The 23000-nt window shown below is 34.6% G+C and overlaps 1 protein-coding gene across 1 annotated transcript; it reads right to left on the bottom strand.

The window, feature by feature from the left end:
* Nucleotides 1–312: 312 nt before the first annotated feature.
* On the bottom strand, nucleotides 313–14278 carry LOC147396924 (uncharacterized). The gene is made up of 11 exons (XM_086452243.1): nucleotides 11400–14278; nucleotides 11063–11302; nucleotides 10612–10741; nucleotides 8616–8768; nucleotides 8200–8444; nucleotides 7999–8068; nucleotides 6883–7089; nucleotides 2362–2597; nucleotides 1583–1661; nucleotides 1374–1511; nucleotides 313–1051 (listed from the first exon to the last, which is right to left on the bottom strand). The coding sequence occupies exons 1-11, from the start codon at nucleotides 14021–14023 to the stop codon at nucleotides 851–853; spliced, it is 4323 nt and encodes a 1440-aa protein (XP_086308369.1). The 5' UTR covers nucleotides 14024–14278; the 3' UTR covers nucleotides 313–850.
* Between the last annotated feature and the right edge of the window lie 8722 nt (nucleotides 14279–23000).

Below are 23000 nucleotides of genomic sequence, written 5' to 3'. Positions count from 1 at the left end.
GAAATTTATCCTTATGACAAAATCTTCAAGATAAACTAGGGATTCATTTAACCAACCCAAATCTTCAAGATAAGACTTCAATGTTAAACAAGGGATCCACATAAACTCGAGCGATGCAAACTGGCGGTGAAAAATGGTGTCGGACTCCTTAGCGTAAGATCCGAATTTCTTGATCTTTTTTACTTTCCAAAAACTAATGCACTACATGGTAAACTAGTAGGTATGGCTCTCAAAGGATTCATGATGGCAGAACCCACTGGTACCCATTTCTACTGTTATTCCATGTATCCTGATGGATTTCTAGAAAGAACATTATAAATGGTAGAACTACTACACAAACAAAACATGATCTACACTTTGATGAACAATATACATGCAACACACACCACCCGGGAAAAAAAAAACAGAAAAATAATGTAATTTCTATATTTGGTTGTTTTGATTCTTCTTCCCGCAAAAAGAATCAGAACACAAACCCATTTCTTTCTTCTATCTTGCAAATCGTTGGCTTTCCACCTGTCCAAGGCCGCCATTAAACTTTCCTTCTCAAAGAAAAACCTTCTCTGACTATACACACACAAAACAACTGCACACATCTAAATGGAGGAATGCTTTCAAGTCCTTCAAAGCCTGTGATTTTCCAAACATCCCAATGTCGAAAATCTTTGCCTCGCTGTTGTTTCACTGATGAAGTGGCTGTCCATCTGTGGAAACTCTGAAATGTAAAGCTGCTTTTGTTGTAGCTTGCCAACACAAATCCTTAAAGTGACTTGGCTTGAGCTTATAACCTGAGTTGGAAGAGTTGTGATCCCTTGTGTATGGTGCACCATACACATAGTTTTCATAGTTTTCAAGAATACCTATGTGATTGAGATGCTTCTGACCATGGGCGCCGTTGATTCCCATACGATCTATACACCTCCTGCCACTGCCGCCTGCTACTTCTCTCAAATGGATTATTGTGAACATCGGAAGATGCTCTTGAAGTGCTACTTCCATTACCATTCTTCTGGACGTTCCTCATCTCCTCTTCGACATCATACCGTGAGCGCTGAGAACAGAAAAAGTACTTAAGTACAAGGCTAATGTTGCAACTCAAAGAAAGGAAAAATAAATAAATCTCTAGAATATAATTCCTCTCTAAATGCAGTGAGCTCTGACGAACACAATGAATTGAAGGATGCACAGAACTTAACATGCATCTGAACCAAGAAAACAAAATCTCAATACCAAAGATATAATGATGATACCAATTTTGGAAAGTTGAAGAAATTGAAAGAGTTCAAGGTAGTTAACATTGCAACAAAAGATTTCAGAAGAACATTGACTAAGGATGGAGAAAGCTCGAGGACTTAATCTAATGAATAGCGGACCTTGGCAGGGTCTGAAAGTACTGCATAAGCCTCTCCAACCATTTTAAAAAGCCTGTCAGCATCCTTGTGGACCTCTTCAGCAATTTCCTTCCACATTCCCTCATCTCCATTTTCACTTCTTGCCAAGAATTGACCAGCCTAAACCAACACAAAACTTGTTAAGAGGAATAAACAATGTAAGCTCAAATTCAAAGAGAAAGACATGAGACCTTGTCGGGATGATGTCTGAGTGCTGCTTTACGGTATGCCTTCTTGATGTCAGATACCGTACCAGATGGTTCAATTCCTCTGCATCAATATTTGGGATAACAAATAATTAATTTTTAGTTTAAGGATGTTCTTATCCCTATCATCTAATACCTATATTTTTCTTACATTTTTTAGGGGTCATCAAATTTATTAGAAAGCATGAAATTAAATAGAAGGGAAATGCACGGCAGGATGTTGAGTAAACCTCCCTGGAACATAAGTAATAATATATATATATATATATATACATAGGGTCCCGTTCAGGGAACAACATTGGGAAGCAAAATTTGTCCTATATATATGGCTTAAAAATTTCTGATTGGGCTGATTTTTTGTGAGGATGATCTCCTCACAATCTGAAGCGTTTAACCTCATCAAAAGTGGTTTAGAATTGTGGACTGTCGATTCTTTACCATTAATTAGTAAACCACTTTTGATGGGATTAGAAGTTTCAGATTGGGCAGATTTTTTGTGAGGATGATCTCCTTGCCATAGAGATCATCCTCGTAAAAAACCAGCCCAATCCGAAAATTTTAAGCCATATAGGAAAAAGTTTGTTGTCTCCCAACGTTGTCCCGCAAATGCTACCCATATATTTATATATATATTCTTCTGTAACATGTTTGCCTATTAATTGCTTTACTTATTGCACAACAGTTGCAATGAATCATAAACAAGGTGCAATGCGTGCAGATAGTACAAATCTCTTGGGACTTCAGTTGAAGAAAAAAAAACGTACAAGATGAGATACATATCCAAGGGAATTCCCTTTTTGGCTTGTTCTTCCATCGTGGAAAGTCGCGTACGGGCTAGGTTTAAATCATTCATACTGTTATTTGATATACTTAATGTCCCATTTTGGTTGACCTTGACTTCTGTCTGCTTTTCGAGGAGAGGGATAAGTCTCTGAAGATCCCTAGCTGCCTGCCCGTAGTCTCTGATCATCTCATGTAAAGTGGCTCTTCTAGAAATTGCCTGCAAAAGGTTCAAGGGAAATTAGAACACAAAAAACATTTTGGGTCATCAGTTCTTCCAAAACAGTAGATGGACATTAATGCAGATAATGTGCTTTTTAAGGCTCTTCAAAGAACTAAAAGAATGCCACGTAATTCAACATATTTGAGAAAATATATTTACATCCCCCGCCCTCAAAAAAAAAAAAAACACAGAGAAAAAGAAATGAATATATACAGCTAAACAATCCAATTACATAACATGAATGGAAAATTTATCAGTAATATAAAGAATTTATTATCGCTTTCTTTCTAAACAATTTACATCCCCCCCCCCCTCCCCCCTCCCCCTATGTACTCTCTCCTATTTTTTATTTTTTCTTATTCTATGATCTTTTTTTCTAGAGCATCTAAGTTGGGGTTTTGATTGTTTTTTTTGTTTGTTTGTTGATAAGCAAAGCAATTTATTGAAGAGAAGCTTAGTCGGTTAAGATGACCAACCAAGCGCAAAAACAGATACAAAGCTTAATTATTAGAGACACAACAAACCCCTTCCCATCTAAACATAAGATCATCAAACCTAAATCTCTAAACTTGGTATACAATTTTGACCACAAGAACAGCAATCCTAAAATTGAAACCACAAGGGACCAATGATCCAAAGCTTTGTCTTCGAAAATACATCTATTACGCTCCAACCACATGCCCCAACATATTGCGATATGAGTTAGGCCCCAAAGTATTCTTTTTGGACCGGAGAAAGACCTCCTCCCCATATTCCTCCATGACTCAAATAACATCATCACCGACCTTGGGATACAGCTGTAAATGCCGAAGTTGAAGAAATGATTCCACGCTTCAGTTACCACCCGACAATGCATAAGCAAGTGATTTACTGATTCCGCGTCGCGAGTACCCATGGGACAACAACTTGCTCCACAGAAGCCTCTACGCATAAGGAAGTCCATACTCTAAATTCTGTTACGAAGCGCAATCCAGCTGAAAAATGCCACTTTCGATGGCACTCTTGGTTCCCAAACAGCTACTGCCGGGAAAATTGATTGATCAATGTTGGCAAGTGACCGATAAAAAGATTTGACTGTAAAATTACCTTCTTTGGAATCCAGCCAAACTTGAGTGTTGTCGCGATCAGGATTTAGTAGCTTGGAGTAGGTGGCAAACAGCTTCCAATTCCCAGTCATTAAAATCTCTCCTAAATCCAAAATCCCAATTCCAAAAACCATCTGCCCAACATCTAAAACTCAAGACCGGGAGACCCTTTTTCGTGGACATAGAATACATGACCGGGAATTCCTCCATAAGAGATCATGTTACGCTCTCCATTTCTTTCTAAATCCATTGTCTTCTATTAATTCAAGTGTATTCATATCCGCTCTTACTACTACAATCCAAATCCTTTTAGTCTCCCTTGAGCTTTTTAGAACATTCAATTTCATGTTACTATTTACTAAGGCCATTATCTATTTTCATTGAACATAACCATACCTTTTTTTTGCTATCATGGGTATCCCCACCCTTAGGGTTAAGACTAATCCCACTGTCACACGCACCACTCCCTAGGAAAGTCCTACATGCAATTGGTTGAGTTGAGGGTCATCAACCAGACCCTAGAGGGAGGCCTATTCATTGCTTTGTGAGGTTTCAAACACTTGACCTACCCTTCTTGAGGAGCTTTTCAAGGCTCGGCTTGCCACTAGGCCAACCCCTTGGAGTTGAACATAACCACACCATATCAATCAACTTCCCCTTAGTTTATCATATAAAGGGGTTATGACATTTTTAAGAATGTGTTGATTATCAAGGCTTTTCACTCATCCATCTCAGCACCCTCGTCTCAATTACGCTAAATCTACCCTCCACTTAACCATTCAACTCTAATTTTATGATAAGATCCTCTTCGATCTTTCCATCCTTTGGGACAATATAGCTAAAGTAATGAAAATTATTACTCGGGAATTTCCTAACCATCAACTTGACTAAGATATGATTCATGATAGAGTTAAATGGAAAAATGGGATTCATGTCGCCAACCACAATAATTGGGATTAGTAAAGTAAAAAATCGATATTTAAACCCATGATTCTAAGTTTCTAACTAGAGATTATAAAGTGGATGTATTAGTTATCGTCGTATTGGCTAGTTGGGGATCTTTCCTCTGATTAACCCACTTTACTTGTAAATCAAGGTCTATTATTATTATTTAGTACTTGTTCTATCATGAATCCCCCTTCCACATGGCTAAGGCAGTGAATGATAACATTCAAATTCTCTAAGTGTTGGTCTCAATTATTTTAAAGAGATTCTATTATGATGGGGACATCAGATCATCACCCTCTAAATATTACCACAGGAGGAGGAAATCACAAGCTTCCTTGTGGATTGGTGATAGCTACGGAGAGGACTTGAAGATCCCATGTCCAAGATCTTTTGAATACTCCACATTGGAAAGTGCGTATGGGTTGCATTTGAATCGAGGAGGACTTGTTAGTTGAATTATAATGACCAACACGTGACCATAGTGTTAGAATACTTAGGATTTATTTAATTTTCTATTTTGAACTTTATTTTGGATTTTTTTATATTTTGAGCTAACTTTCATGTTTTATTGGCTCATGGTCATAGTATATACATTTGGGGGTAGTTTAGTAACTTTAGGTTGTCTTTTATTTAAGTTTTTAAGGTTTGAAATTTTAGGAAAGAGAAAGTTACAAAAATTAGATAATTTTTATAATTTATCTTTCACTTAAGGTTAGCTTAAGTCTTTTTTCTCTTTAGCTTTGTTTTACTATTTAAGGACATTTTTATGTTATTCTATGGAGCTTTTGAATATAACTTAAAGAATTTCTGATTTTCCTATCTTGAATGTTGAGCATCCATCTTGGTAAGCAAGAATCATCAATATCTTCCATTTTTTTCTTGGTTTGCAGGTATAGTCTAATTTTCTTTTATTTCTTCATCATTTTTTTCATAGTTCTCTGTTTCTAAACCCTAGATCAACCCTTACCTACCTTTTTTAAAAATCCTACACATAATAGAACCAACCAAATCCTCTCCTCAAATCATCATATTGCTGCCCCAACCCAAACCGGTCCCAAAACCCCAACCGAATAAACCCTACTCACTGCCCAATAATTTACAACAAGCTTAGACCATCCTAAAACATTATTTTTATTAGTCTAATCTTATTCCAATCCTAGATCTAACCTTAGGAACTCTAAAATTTCGACTTTTCTTTGAATAACAGCCTTGGGAAGACTCGCTACTATGGATCAGTTGATTAGAAGAGACTTTATTTCGCCAAATCAGTGTTGTATGTATAGATCTCAGATGGAAATGGTGGACCACTTACTCATTCATTATCGTGTGGCTCATCACGTTTGGTCACACTTCTTATCTTTGTTTGGGATTGTGGGTTGCTTTCCCAGATCTGTCAAGTCGGCTCTGGAGTCTTGACTGTCGTGGGGAGGAGCTTTCTTGTCTTCTAAATGGACTCTCTGGTTCCTGGTTCCTTCAGCAATTTGTTGGAAAATTTGGAAACATCGCAATCAATGCATTTTTGAAGGGAAAGAGACTATGAGGGAAGGATTAGTTCTGGCTGTTTTGGAACTCTTGTTTTCTTGGAGTAAACTCTGTAAGGAGTTTAGGGGGATCTTCTTTGAAGACTTTGTTGTGAGATGGGACAGGGTCTGTTCATTGTCGTGAGAGTCTTTTGTTTGTTTTCGTTGTTGTTTGCTGTTCTTTTTTCTTATTTCTTGTTTCTTTGTTTTGGTTGGTCCTCTCGACCCCTCTTGTTTTCCTCTTTCAATAAATTTATTTTTATCGATAAAATAAATAAATATCCTAGGCTAGTTAGAAGTTCTACCAAATTTAATATTTAAGATTCAGACTGACAGGACTTAAAACATTATCTAGAATTATTTGTTAGCTATTTATTAGACTTTTCTTACTTCTCAAAAAAAAAAAAATTATTAGTCTTTTCTTATTTATTAGCGGTAGAATCCGGTAATTTATAATATTTATTGTCTTTGATAATTTTTTTTGGTAATCTGTGAACCATTATTTTAGTTAGTTTCTTAGTCCTACATCATATTGCCACACCAACTTTTGCTAACGCACCCCAATTCATATGTAAATCAGCAAAGAATTAGCACACATCTTGGGATGGCATTAGCAAAAGTTGGTGTGGCAGTAGAAGCACTCTTATTTTATGTTCTAGGATTTTATTTTTTTTCAAATAGGATTCAACATATCTATGCGACTTAGAACATGTAGTCTGAATGGCAAACCTTCACGTAATTTCCATCAAGAGCTATTGCTAGGCTGGAATCAGCAATGGCATCAGTAATTTGACCTAAATCCTTGTGCGCAGCAGCACGATTGCAAAAGCAGATAGCAGCGAAAGGACGTGACTCAATATTGCATGATAAGGCAGAAGTATAATGCTCGATTGCTTCTGAATGCCTTCCAGACAGGAAGGCTTCGTTTCCAGCAGCCTACAATTAACAACAAAGCATGACTATTAAGGAATAATATGAAGCCATAAGAATATTCAGTGCTGCAATACTTGAGCAAGTAAAGTCTTCAGTTCATTTAACTGAGACTAAAGTCAAACCGTCAAAATATAAAGGTTGGTGGAGAATCCCAATTGCATGAAATGGTTTGAATACTTTGCATGTATTAAAATTTTCATTTGTTTGGTATAGAAAATGAACCCAATAAAAATAAATAAATAAATAAAAGACTAGACAATGATGTAAGTGGATTTGTAGTGTATTGTTATTGTATTCATATCTGTATCTTCATTTTGAGATAAAATGAATAAAATCCACAGTTTCCGCATGTAAATTAGATCCTAAATTTTGGAAGCTGGGAGTACGTAAACATTTGATTGATGGAATGATGGAAAAAAGATAATGCAAACGAGACACAGTTTGCAAATCAGCACTCCAATTCAATCTCCTCAGAGCATCTATTATAAGTCACCATAAATATGGAGATGTGGGCTTTAGACCCATTGCTCGGTTGGTTTGACGTATTGCAAAGCAACTTTGAGGTCGTGGGTTCTAGTCCAGCTTACCCATAAAAAATAAAAAAAATAAAAAAATATGGGGATATAGCTTAGACACTCTAAATCAAGAAGCAGACATCGAATTGAAGCAGTTTACTTCCACAAAACAATTGGCATTGGTTCGAATTGCAAAATATGAACATGAAATGAAGATATTAGATCCATATATTTTATTTATTTGAAAAATCAAAGTTCGTAAATTTGTTATTGGTTAACACTCAACAAAAGACTAAGAAAAACATTCAGATATTAAGTTCCTAATTTCAAGCAATAAAATGCAACTGAAAATGATATCAAACACATAAAAAAAAAGTAATGAACTGAATGATTATACTTTGTGGCGCAATAGCTCACGGACAGTAACAGCTAATGAAATTGATGTTTTCAGAGTCTCACTTCCATACCTGCACAGTTATCATTAGCATTAGAAACAACAGCCCATATCAACAACAATATCCTGATACAAATCAATCACAGCAAATGCAAAAAAAAAAAAAAAAAATTAAAAAAAAAGAAAAAAAGGATAATAAATTACTTTTGTGGGGCAGATACTGCTTGCACTAGCTTGTCGAGAATATCAAGAGCCTCCTCAAGCCTTCCTAAATAAAAATAGGACTTAGCAATCAGGCACGATCTCCATAGCCTTGAAGGAGAGTTCTTTATGCTTTCAGAACGATCCAAGTTCTTGAACTGGCCATCAAGAGTCACTGAAGCAGAGTTTTTTTCTGCAGAATCGAGAGACTGCTCACACACCTGAATCACCTCTTCATACTTCCGCAGCTATTAGACGATAGTGAAACGTTAGTGTCAAAATGGGTCCTTTTGGTTTATAGTTAAAATCTTAGGAACATAATAGGTTATTAAATTTCAAGCGTAATTGAATGGTTTATATAAGCATGTCATAAGGAATTGAAGTGAAAATTATAAGTAATAAATTAAAGAAGCATAGACCATGAAGAGAGCCTCCGCCTTCATTTCAACTAATTTATCTGAGTATGGACTTATTGACAAAGCCTCAGTGATTATTTGCAATGCACTTTCGGCATCATTGGATGTCCTCTGTCGCAAAAGTTCTGCACAACGATCGAGATACTCAGCAACTCGCTGCCAGTCAAGAAGGAAAAAACTCAATCAGTCATGCATCAAGGAAAAATCGACAAAGTTTTCCATGCATAATGAAAAAAGAAAGCAGAAACACATTTCATTACCAAGTTCGAGAGAACCAGAATACATATCCAGATAACCAGCCTTGAGTATGTAGAACTATCCTTGAATCTCTTAACATATTTTTGATACATATGAAGATTGTAATCACAAAGGATTGGTGTTTATGGCCAATATTTGTACCCTAGTATGAAGAAGAGTAAGAAAGGCCGAGAGAGACAGAGCAGGGGTGTTTATGTCCTATATTTTCATAAAGGAATCTTATATACCCAGTCCCATCTACCCCCACCATAACCTAAAAAAATACACCCCTAAATTCATTACAGATTTAACACCAAAAGAACATAAATCCCATAATACAGATGACCAACTCGGCGATAGATAGCTCCTTGTTTTCAAAAATACTAGCATTCCTTTCCTTCCAAATTCCCCAACAGATAGCAAATGGGGCAAAGCTTCACTGAACTCTCTTGAATGCTTCAAATCGGAGAAACAACCAACTCTCGAAGAGGGATACCATCTCCCATGGCAAGTAACCTGAGACTCCGAACAAAATTAAGAAGTAAAACCAAATCTCACTTGCTACCGAGTAAAAAATAAAAGCGTGTTCCATCGATTCCCCATCCCGCTTACAGATATGGTACCAATTAGGAGAGATAAGGCCTCTATGAAAACATTATCCATGGTGAGGATCATCCTCAGCACGGCCAACCAAATGAAGAAGGAAACTTTTGTCAGAACTCTTGAGCCTCATATAGTTGTAGAAGGAACTGCCACAGATGTCTGACTAGATAAAGATTGATAAAAGGATTTTACTGAGAATATCCTATTATCAAACTCAACCTCCCTAATCACGTAGAAAATATCCTACATAAGGCCAACAATAGAATCCATTTCCCAATCATTAAAAGCCCTTCTAAAACAAAGGTCACAAGCTTCCTTTGAACCCAAAACCAGGGTAGATCTTTTTTACTAGATAAGTCATACAATAATGAAAACTAATCCTTGTGGGGAGATGTGCTGCACCATTGATCCTTCCAAAACCAGACCCTATTACTCTTTTCAACCTTGAAAATCACTTTTTGTGCGAAAGGCCAACAATACCATAAAGACCCCTTCCACGCCCCATGCCCGAAGGAAGGCCGCACCACTTCACTCTCTCAACTAAGCTTCTTTTCCCCAAACTTGGTAACAATCAACTTTCTTCACAAGCCATTAGGTTTCTGTTCCAAACTTCCACAACCACTTCCCCAAAAGAGTAAAATTCATGGCCTTAAGTTCCGAAACCCCAACCCCAATTCTTCTTAGGGGAACAAATACTCTTCCAACTAACCAAATAATACTTCCTCTTCCCCTCCTTATCATACCAAACAAAAATTTTAAACAATTTATCCAATCTCACCTCAACACTTCTAGGGATATAGAACAAAGAAAGCATATAGACAGTAAGATAAACATGAATATGTTTTACAGTATATGGCTGTGCATTACTGCATTCACATGTATCATGATGCTACTGGTTTTTGAGGTGAACGATATGCTTGCAGTGCCAATATTTTAAGCCATGACCATTAGTGGATGTTAAGGGCATCCATCTAATTCATAATTGAATGAAAGATGGATCTAGATTTCTAACACTAAAGCATCATATCTTGATGGGTAGCTGCATGTTTGTAAATCTTTGACAACCTCAAATGTACTAAATGAGTGGATTTTAAAACTAAATCGATCTACGACTTATAAAAGAAAGTAGGCATCATGGTAAACACAACAAATGCAGTACCTGCGCTTTCAGTTGACCATTAGAAGCTTCTATTACAAATTTTCGGTCCAAACACACATCACCACCCGATGGTAAGCACTTCTTGAAATATTTTAATGCATCTTCAATTTCACCCAGCACAAGATAACAACTGAAAAAGAAAAAAAAAAGCATTACGTAAATTACAGAAGATGTATCAATCTTTTCAATTTGAACGCACTTAAAATAACAGGATGGCAACTGAAATGAATGGAGGAACAATATACACTCAGCCGACCCCAAGTTTTGGAATACTACTTTGATGATGATGACAGCAATTTTTTCAATTGTTAAATGGCAGCAAAAATTGAAGTAGTGGATGTTGTGATCTAATATGTATCCACATCCTTCCTACACACGGACTATTAGTCACATCTTACATGACAACTTTAAGAAAAATGAAGAGAAGAAATTAACCCGAGAAAACCCTTACTTTGCAGCTCTAACTTGAACCTTGGGAAGGTTGGGATCTAGAGTGGCAGCCTTTGTACAGTCCTCTAGTGCTTCTCTTATTCTTCCAGCAGACATCCGTGCAGCAGCACGGTTGCTATAGCATAGTGCCAAGGCCCTAAGGCAGCTTTCCGATGTCTCGTTTGGAGACACACAATTCACCCCACGTGTATAATAATCCTCAGATTTAGATAAATCCCCTTTCCCATAAGCTTGGTTTCCCCTATTGTGAATCAAATGGATTAATTTCAAATACGACTGATGAAACAATGACCAAAAAATAAAGCAATGATTTTAGACACTAATTATAGGACGCGCACCTGAGTCGCCACTTTTCACAGGCTTCTTGAGCCGCTGAGCTTGCAGCATTAATGGAGATAGACCCTTGCTTGACCTCTGGTTCTTTATCTGCTAATTTATTCTCTCCTATGCTTTGAGAAATAGATGAGTCTCCTTTATTACTCTGCCCGGAGCCCAAATGCAAAGAAGTACGAGAAAGTGGAATAAACTGCATTGAAGAGCTACCACCTGAATCTTGGCCAACTTTCATTCGATTTTTCTTTCGGTAATGCCGCTTTGTAGCTGATAAATTTCCCTCATTAGAGGTTGAGGCAGCAAAGGTGAAGTTAGTGACACCAACATCTTCAGAACTTGGTGCAAAACAAAATTGCATCATGTCATCGCTTTCTTTTCTTTCTAGGTTTGAGCTACAACCTTCTGTAGTTTCTGTTGCGGCAACACTATCATCATGGATGATGTCCACCTCCTCAGTTTCGGACCTCAAAGGACATTCATCACCAACACTTCCCTCAACATGATCCATGGACCCTTCATCTTCAAATTCTCCACATTTTGGATCATCTTTATTAATATCCAAGCTATGGGTAGCAGTAACAAGTTCTTCTTGTGTTGCATCTTTATAAACCGAAGGACATGCATCAGTTGATGCATAATTAGAGTCAAAGTGGGAGTACTCGTCTGATGCAACTGAAGTTTCTCTTGAACTCTGATCGACTGCTAATGTTTCTTGATAGGGAGAATAATCCATTGGTGAATAACATTTGGGAGACGACTCTGGGTTTTCTTGGAAACTGTTTTTCATTGAAACGGAGCTTTGCCCGGCCCATTGATGGACTGAAGCAGGCTGCCTCATCTGTCCTCTCCTTTTCTTTAACCCCGTATCCTTAACTGCTCCCCTCTTTGTACTGAATTCCAACTTTTTGTTTAACCCAGCAAACAGATTCCCTGTAAAAGAAGCATCCTGCTTTGGTGTTTGGATATCCATATGAGGTGTCCTAAAACTAAACTCAGACTTCTTTTCATTTCCGCCCATAGAAGGTTCTTCAAACACATTCCCAACTGATTCAAAGACCAGACCAGCCGATGACAATGAAGGTGATGGAAAGGAAGCTTCACTAAGTTTGGAATCATTGTTCGGCTGAACGGAAGGAACTGGACCCATTCTTGAACTTTCACTCGACGTTGCCGTCTGAAAAGTAAATGGTGTAGGAACAGCTTTGCCAACAACGGGATCACGGGAAAATTTTGCAGAAGAGTTTCCAAATACAAAAGTTTTCTTTTCATTGTCCTTAATATTACCAACTTTAGTATTCTCGGCTTCATTTCGGTTCCCGATGTTCAATTTCATCATCTCATCAGGCAGCATATTTGCTGTGCTTCCACTGAAAGAATCAGATTTTTTATCTTTACTCCCCAAATCAAAACTGATCTCCTCATTGACCTTAAAGTTACCAACTTTAACTTTCTCAACTCCATCATCAATCCCAGAGCCAACGATGTTCAACTTCTCCATCTCATTGGGAAGCATAGATGCTGAGCTTCTACCCAAAGAATCAACATCCTTCTCACTAGTTCCAAACCCAAAACTGTCCTTATCATTGGCTCTAGGAATGGAATTAGTGTCTTGGGCATTCTCAAAGTCTTTTATATTCAATTTCTTCATCTTATCTTGGAGCTTAGATTCTACATTTCTACTCCTTCCAAAGATGAAAGTGTTCTTGGCATTACCCTTAGAGCTAAGATTGGCATCTTTAATCTTCTCAACACCATCACCTTTCCCAGAGCTTTCTATGTTCAGCTTCCTCATCTCCTCTGGAAGCTTAGATTCCATATTTCCATCTAAACCAGAATTTTTCTGACTATTAAATCCAAATACATAATCAAACTTCTCAGAAGCCTCATCCGACTTCAAATTTATCCTCTCCCCAGTATTAAAAGCTGCATCTTTCCCACTCATACATTCTGTTTCACTTCCAATGTTCAACTTACTCATCACGTCAGGAAGCAAAGTTCCCCTAGTTTCAACATGCCCACTATTTCCCAAATTCAAATTTGAGACTGAACCACTCCGACTAGCTCCAAATACAAAACCCACATCATCAGACTTCTTCCCAAGCCCAAAATTTCCCAAAGTCGATCCACCGGAACTATTCAAACCATTACTTTCTCTAGCAATATCCGAATCCTCGGAAACTGGACAAAACGGATTAAAATCAGAGTCCAGCTGACTCTCCGATTGAGAAGCAGATCCCGATCGACCCTTGTGAGAAGACGAGTGTTTTCTAACCTTCACAAACCGTGGCGTCGAAAGACCCGATGTCGTCCTCGACACAGGCTTTTCAAAAACCGAAGGCAGAACAGAATATGAAACGAAACTACCCTCATTTGCATTCCGAATTACAAAATCCCCACTCCCTAAATTCAATGGGTTAATCGTTTCTGAATCAATCTGTGAAGATCTCTGTTGTTGTCGATTCGACGAGATATTATTCGAAGAAATGCCAAAGTGAGGCGTAAAAGAAGAAGAAGAAGAGGAGGAAGAGATATTACCTTTAGGGTTAGGGTTTTGAGGAAGAGATGATCGTTTTGCTTGCATTGTTGGATTGGTCGTTTGAGTTCTCAAATCTACCGTTGTTGGTGACATTTCAGGGTAGAAGTCATCAAAATGGACGGCTAGAGATGGATTTTCAGCTTTGTAAGACCAATTGGAAGCCAGCTTGAGAGAAATCGAACGGATTAAACGGGTTTAAGGATTGAAGATCCTTCGTCTAGAAGAAGAAGAAAAAAAAATCTCTCTTTTACGATGGATCTTCTCTTGCTTTTTTGAAAGAACAAGAAAAAGAAAGAGAGAGATCTCACGGGTTTTCTCTTAAAATGCCAAAATCGCTTTTGAACCCTCTTTTTTTAAACGTTGTGAAGGAGGTATTTATTGTTGAGGGTTTGAAGTATGTACCCCTGGGTTTGTGTGAATTTACCATAGTTTTTTTTTGTGGTGATTTAGAGATAACCCCTCCACCTTTTAGTCAATATATGAGATAATCCCTCTGAGACCTGAGTGACATGCCCCCCTTAACCTAGTTTGGTCTGAGAGAATAATCAAAATGACTTAAATGCCCTTATCTTTAACATCTAGCTAAAACCTTTCTCTTGGTAGAAATATCATCTTCAATTGCATTGTAGAGCTTGAATTTTTTTCCAAGAATCCATTCTTCTCCCCCAAAAATCATATCTTACTACTTAGATTTGAAAATTAAATGAGGGGAGAATCTTATGTGGAATAAGGTAAAATATTTTACCCAAGAAATTTATCATCTTCAAGTTGTTATTTTTTAGTAGTGTAAACAATTTTTAAATGGTTAGATCCCTTGGCTCATGAAAAAACACTTGACCCCAATCATTTAAACACAAAATCTACTTGTTGAGATTTATCAAGATCAACATAAATCTTAACTGTTGAATTTTGTATCTAAACGGTTGGGATTATGTGTTTTCTCATGAGTCATCGAAACCCAACTCTTTTTTTTAATTATTCAACCTTGTCTTCATTATCTTATAGAAATTCTTGATTTTTTTACCCAAAAATTCATTATTGTACTTTTCTAAAATTCCTTTCTTCTTTCTAAGGTTTGAAGGTAGAAGAACATAGAATTCTAAGGTTGAAGATGAGTTTAATATCCTAATATTGAATATGACTAATTTTAGGGAGAAAATCAAGGGGTATAAATTGAAGATGAGGGCATTTAGGTCATGTGCATTGATCTCTTAGAGAAGACCTAGGCACATTTCATGAGTTTCAAAATACAACATTATCTTTAGTATTGAGTAGAACTTGGAGTGGTTTGTCTAAATCACTTTTTTTTTCTTAGGGATAGTAGACATGCTCCTCCACGTGTTGGACGATGACAGAGACACCTCGTAAAACTGATGAAATGCACCCTCCACCTAGTGGTTATCTTATATCAAATTAAATGACTTAAATACCCCTCATCGTCAACATATGCCCAAAAACCCTTTGATTTTCTTCCAAAATCAATCATCTTCAACTTATATTTGACTGTGTTTTTATATAAATATTCAATCTTATTCGACTTTCAATCATCATGAACAAGATACAATTTTTGGAGAAGTAGAAGGATGGACTTTTGGATAGAAAAATAAAATATTTTTATAAAACATTGAATTGAAGATGAGGTTGAATGAAACTAAAAATAGTTTACCCTAAAAGTCAATAACTTGAAAATAATGAATTTGTATGATAAACTCATCTTCAATCTAAAGATTTTATCCCCTTCAACCTTCATATCCCAAGAACAAGATAGAATTTTTGAAAGAAGTAGAACAATGATTTTTTTGGATAGAAAATCAAGGGTTTCCTATGAACATTGAATGTGATGGATTGAAACACAATGAATGAGTTGAAATATTTTATGATAGAAGTTAACATCTCGAAGAAGACATATTTTATGGGATAAAAATCATGGGATTTTGGCTATAGGGCATTTAGGTCATATTAAATTTGTCTTTTAGACAAAACTTAAGTCAAGGGGGTCTACTTCCATGATAAAAGAACTTTGTTTCCAAATAAGTTTGTCCATCTGCAATGGGGATCACATTGGTGGGGATATAAGTCGATACTTATCCAATTTATTAATGACATGTATCATGATTGTGCTACTTGCACCTCTCTAGTTTGATTGTTCTAAGGGTTCTTTCTAAGAGACATGAATGTAAATAGAGAACATTCACTAGGAAAATCTCATAGTCTGGTGGTTAACATAACAATAATGATATTTTTCGATATGCCACCGCATATTTACTATTATCAGTTTGAAAACATAGGAGTAACTCTAATGTTGACCAAAAAGTAAGTGGGCATGTCTAAATCACTCTAAATACAAAATAGTAATTATCTTTTAAAAAATATTTATGAGAGCTTATATTACGATTTGATTAATGATAAACAGACTCGCAAAAATTGACGCACTTGAGATGACAATGCACAAAACCACGTCAAGAGTGTTAGTTTATCATGACTCTTACGAATTTGATGAGGAGGCAAGGAGTAGAATGCATCCTTAGAGGCACACATTTGTTATATTCCTAAATAATAATAAAAATTGATGTAAATCTCTTTGTTTATTTTTTTAAAATCATTTTATGAATATGATAAATATTTTCAACTTGATTGGAAATTACTGGAAATTAAATTTGACAATTTTCATTGTTTATTTCATTTGATCTTTTTTATTGTTTAAATATATGAGAAATAAAAAAGAGAGTTGCTATTGGCACTGCCATTTTTTTACTTGGTATACCCCAATTAAAAATAAAGAAAATAAGTGAATGATTGAGAATAAGTAAATGTTGGGGTGCCAATAGAAGTTTTTTCTTTATTTTGGTTTTTTGTTAGTTTTTTATTTGGGTGAATTTCCTTTTCATGCGCTGAATATGACGAAATTCTGAGTTCAATACATTGTTCCTTTTAATTGCCAAAGCATGCATTCGTCATTTTTATAACCTACAAACTCGTGAGTATGTCACTTTTAATATCTATGAATTCGTATATATATCAACAAATTCATTGGTTATAAAAGTGATTAATTCAATTGAAATGCATGTTTTGGGAATTAAAATGAACAGTGTATTGAAATCGGAATTTAGACATAAGTTGCACATATTTTGAAAATTATCCCTTTTATTTTTGTGCTCAAGATTTTATATGAGCCTAATCATAATTGCAAACAACTACTAAAATTGTTTGAACGAGTGTTATAATGTTGAGATTATAATTTGAGCCAATCCTTTGAAATATTTGGAGTGTGTTACTCTTTAATTGGCGTGTGATAAGTAATTTAAGAAATGGTGATGTAATAAGTAAAAGTTGAGATGCCAATACCAACTCTCTAAAAGAATGATTCTAATATAAGAGGTTAGTGAGCTCAATTAAGTGTCACAAGGAGAGCATATAACTTTTATACTTTTGAAAATAGCAAGTTTCACACCTCAAAATTCAAATGATGTGCAAAATTTTGAAATTTTGACATAAAGTAACTCAGCTAGATCTCATTTTCCTTGTATTATACAATGATAGTTTATTGTCATGGATGCTTTATTATTGCACCATTTTTTCACTCATAACGCATCACTGCATCCATCTGGTCTCCTCATCACCAGTTCCACCTCCTTCCTAGTAGTTGGGATAAAAAGAAGAGAAAATTACTTAAAGGATCCTAGTAGAGGGATTTCTTTCTAATTAGTCCCCAAGTTCTAGGGCTTCTCTTTATAGGCCATTTAGTAAAATTTGCTTTTCTAATTAGTCTCCGAAATTCACCACATTTATCACAATTGAAAGCCCTAACCGTTTCATCTCACTGTTTTTTGTTTAGAAAAAAAAATGGATTTTCGGCATCCCAATCGAGTTTCAGAGACTCCATTCTATAAAAAAGAATTTAAGAAGGAAATCGTTCAAGGATGGTTCTTTTGGTTTGAAAAATCTAGACATATCGTTATCTCTAGTTGTTTGTCGATTTTTCCATGTATTTTAGTAAGAAAAACTCGAAAAACGAAGATGGGTGGGTTTTACCAATGCCGAGATCATCAATTTTTATTGTCGAGGTCGATAAATTTTTTTTTTTTAACAAAACTTTTCATCGACCTCGACAATTTAATAAAATTATTGTCGAGGTCAACAATAATTTAAATTATCACTAAACTCATCAATTTCTAATTTTATTAATTGTCGAACTTGATGAAAATTAATTGAAGAACTCGATAATAATTAAATTTATTTTCGACCTTGACAGTAATAAAATTCATTTTTTGTTGAGTTTTTTTAATTTTTTTGTTTCACCAGGTTCCATTATAATGTCTAAAGAAAGTGTCTTTGATGAGATTAGATTGTTTAATTGTAAAGCTTTTTTCTTACAATATGATTTGTTTGTGAAATAGATCAAGTAACTAAAAAACTATAACAAATTAAGATTTTATATTTGGGTTCACATAGTGGTATACAAATTCAAATGGTTCTCTCTTCACTTCACTTTCTGTTAATTTGAACTCAATATTTGGGTAAGTAATTTTGTTGTATTTTATCTAATTGCAACCATTATTTTTTCCACTAGGTTGAAGCATGGATGGAAAATGAATTTATGTATGTTGGTCTTGTAATCAACTAATATATTTTGCTCTAGAATGTCCGAAGAAAATTGCATGCCCCAACTATCAAAGAGGAATGATGGTCAATTTTGTTGTCAAATCAGACATGAAGAGCATAGGATGTTCACTACTGACAAGATAGAATGGGGGGGATCATCAATAGATTGAAATAGTGTAACTATTGAAAATCAATCAAAACTCTTCAATATTAATGAGTATTCTCATATTTCAGAAAAGCAGCTTGAGTAATATCGACTGAGGATGTTGAAGTGAAACTGAAAATCAATTTAACTGCTTTATATAAAGAAGCCTCGTGAATGAATATATTTCCTCTCTTAGAGTTGTTATTCTTATTAATATTTCAAGACATTAGTATTTTGGATCATGTTTTGTAATATATTTTCAAAAATTGAATGATCATTTCTTACTTTAAGTGATATGCACACGTAATATTTCAAGACATGATGTAGAAGTGAATCAGCATGCGGACCCATTTGTGAACAAGTCATGCATCAAGTGAGCAAACCAATTGATGGTTAGGTCCATTGTCATGAAATTCTCGGTTGATCATAGAAGACAAAACATAGAATGAAAAACATAACATAAAAATGGAAACATGGCTTTTACATCATATAGAAATGAGTGCATAACATAACATAAAAAAATAAAACAGAACATAAGATGTAAAACATAACTTTTAAATTATTAAAATATCATTAGCAACTACGATTCTTAATATGTATCTCTATCTCTTTCATCAGTCATAAAGTATGGTGAACGTAAATTGTTATCATTGATAAATTATTCTCATTCTTTGTTAGTAAAACATTGGAATAAACTCAACTTCTTATTTTGTAAGCCATGTGAACGTATTCGTGCATTTTCTTTTTTTATGCGTTCAAGAGATAAATCAAATGCAGATGGTGTATTCTTTGAGTACATTCTTGTTCTCCCTTGAAGAATTTTTTCTTTAATATCACACATCTCCACCTTAAAACATTTGGCTTTAGAGAAGAACACACGCCACTGTATATTTCTTTTATTAAAAAATTCTTCAGTTGATTCTATAATTTATATATCATGATTTGTTTCGTCTAAGCTACTCGTGCCGTAAAACGAGTTTCCTAAGTAGTCATCCGACTGACTATTATCATTGTTTGTTGTCTAGATTTCTTTTTCACAATCATTACTACTAATTATAGTTGGAGAATTATCACCAGACATCGTTGATAATGTGGCTTTCGTCAACAACAAGACAAAGTTGAGACTTGAAGGTTAGGTTTAGATAAAAAAAAGGATTGTATTCAAAATGTTTATACAGATCAATTAATGTAATTTGTTATGCCACAAAACAATTTAAGTAAATGTGACCATTCACATTTGATTCACTGAAGCAATTTAAATAATCAAAGTGAATTGTCATGTCATGAAATAATTAAAGTAGATGTTACCATTCAATGGTATTTGAAGTTTCTTCAAAAAAAAAAAAAAATTGTCAAGGTCTACATTTATAAAAAAATACTGAGGTCGACTCTAAACAAAAAAAGAAATTACCGACCTCAACTACAAGAGTATCGAGGTTGTCAATTTTATTTTGAGTTCGACATTTTCAGTTTCTATCAAAATATTTTCGACCTTGTCAATTTTAATTAATTGATAATGATTATTATCGAGGTCGACAATAAAATTGCCAGACTCAAATTAAAATTTATCTAGGTAAAATTATTAGTAACCTTGGTGCTGTAAATATGAAATTATTATTTTTCTCTATTTTTTCACAAAAATATATGAAAAATTAAAAAAAAATGTTAAACCAACATTATTTGATGATTTCTAACATAATAAACCCAAATCAAAGGATTTTCATAAAAAAACGAAGTGAAAATTGAAAAAATCCTAACTAGAACATACATTGTTAACATACGTGTACCCACCCTAGAAAAATCCATTTTTTCTTCCTTCTTTAACATTTTCGGTAGGAATGGAATCTCCAAATCATGATTTTGGGATTGGAAATGGAAAGGTTGAATGGTTAGAGTAGATTTGTATATAAATAGAAAGTATTTTTAATAGTTCACAATTGAAAATGGGGGGAAATGGGTTTGAGGGACTAATTAGAAAAAGATGGACTATTTAGTTCACTGAAAATTCAGGGATTAATCAGAAAGAAAATTTAACGTAAAAAACCTTCAAGTAATTTTTCCTAAATATAAAGAACCAACCCTAACATCATCGAGTGATTCACTTTCACAATTAGGTTTAAACATTGAAAGTACTTGTAAGTAGGGGTGCACATGGTTTGGATTGGTTTGGATTTTGACAAAATTGAAACCGAACCAAACATGATCGGTTCTACAAATTTGGAATTGAATCAATCCAATTACCCTATAGAACCAAACCAATCCAAACCAACCTTGGTTAGGATTGGTTCGGATCGGTTATCGGTTCTCATACTTTTACAATAGAAAAACTAGTATGTTTTCTTTCAAAAGAGGAATCATTTGAACTAGATCATAAATATTGCCTATTTTTAAAATGAAAATGATTTTATAATTAAATTTTGACTGAAATTTGTATAAATTGAAAATTAGAGGAAGTTTAATGAGACTAAAAAAAAATTACAATTTTAAAATTGGTATTTTTGATGGATTAGTGAGGAAACTAATCTATAAATGGTAGATTAACGAATCCAAGTCTAGGTTCATATAGTATATTTCATATAACAAACATAGCATAAAGGTTATCGTAAAAAACAAGGAATTAAATTCTTTGAGAAAGTTTTTCCATAAATTGGTAGATCCATTTAAGAGTTGAGAGAGAGTTTTGTGTACATTTTTTATAAGTTCTTGTTAGAAAAAAATATAGGAGATGAAGTTGAAGACTTTAATGAGTTACCTCTACGTAACATACTAACACAGTTGAGAGAGAGAGAGAGAAATAGAGAGAGAGAGAGAGAGAGAGAGAGAAAGAAATGGGTTATCTTTTCGTTTTCCGACGAAATGACGAGGTGATGAAGACAAACGATGGCTAGGTTTTCTTCAAACTTGAAGAAGAGAGAAATATATAATAAAAGAACGAAACTAAGAAAGGATTTTATTTTTAAATAAAAAAAAATATATATTATAATATATACTTCAGATTGGTTCGGTTCTATTATACCACTAATCCGGAACCGAATCAAATTAATCATATTTTTTTTTACAATCTGCACCCGAATCAAACCATGCTCAATCAGAACCAATCCAAAAGGCTTCGGATTGGTTCGGTTCTTGGATTTACCCAAGACAATGTGCACCCCTACTTGTAAGTCCATCTCCAACCCTTACCCAAAGTCTAACTCAAATTTAAGATTTAAGTAAAACCCTCACTTTTGACCTTCCAATCATTTACCCAAACTCTTTTTTACCCAAACATAGACTCAAATTGAATGAGAGTTTGAGTTTTGATCAAACCTCCAACGACATTTTTTGGGGCCCAACAGTAAAAAAAAACTTATAAATCCTCATGCTTCAACTCACACACCCTTATTCTACTCTTCACACACCTTGTTTTTTATTCTAACTTATTCTCTACTCTTCATCTTATACACCATTCTCCACAATTTTAACTATTTTAAATTCTCTCTCTCTCTCTCTCTCTCTATATATATATATATATATATATATATATATATATATATATATATATATATATATTATAATTATAATTATATCTTTTTCATTTTTCTATTTTGTTAATTTTCTATTTAAGTAATGGATTATAATCATCCAATGTTTGAGGATTCTTCGATTTTGGAGGAATCTCACAAAATCGAGATAATTTCTCAAAGTGATCGTGTTCATGGTAAATCCTTTAATATGGTGGAAGATGAAGCATTTTGTAGAGTTTAGTGGTTATCTCTCAAGACCCAATTGTAGGTAATACTAAGATTATGACGGTGTTTTGGGAACGTGTGCATGCTTATGTCTCTTCCCAACTGAATGTTGTAAAAAATAGAACAAGTATTTCTTTGTCTCACTGTTGGTTTTTTATTTAGAAGGTGGTGAACAAATTTTCTGATTTTTATGATCAAATGCAAATGAGTCAACAAAGTAGAATTGGAGAAGCAAATAAGGTATTTATTTCAAACTTAAAAATTATGATATAGTTGTGATTTTAGATGTTGATTTTTTTTTTAGATCGGTGAGACTAAACACATGTATGATGTATCATGCTATAAAAAAAAAATACTTCAATTTTTATACATGGTGGGAAATATTGCGATTGAGTTGTAAATGAGATGAAATTATAACACATTCCAAGAAACCTACGGTCCAAGCTTCTGATTTAGATCCAGATTATCGGTTTTCAAGAGAGAAATTAAAATGACTCATTGATAATAAGACTGAGAAAGAAGCAAGAATGAAGAAAACAATCAATGATGTCAAGAATAATGATCTGGTAACCAACTAAACTAAACTATTGAT

The sequence above is a fragment of the Akebia trifoliata genome, chromosome 8 (assembly GCF_017979445.1).
Source record: "Akebia trifoliata isolate Shusen 1 chromosome 8, ASM1797944v1, whole genome shotgun sequence".
NCBI lineage: Eukaryota > Viridiplantae > Streptophyta > Magnoliopsida > Ranunculales > Lardizabalaceae > Akebia > Akebia trifoliata.
The sequence above is the reverse complement of the archived record's forward strand: the minus strand, read 5'-3'. Positions and strand labels throughout refer to the sequence as shown.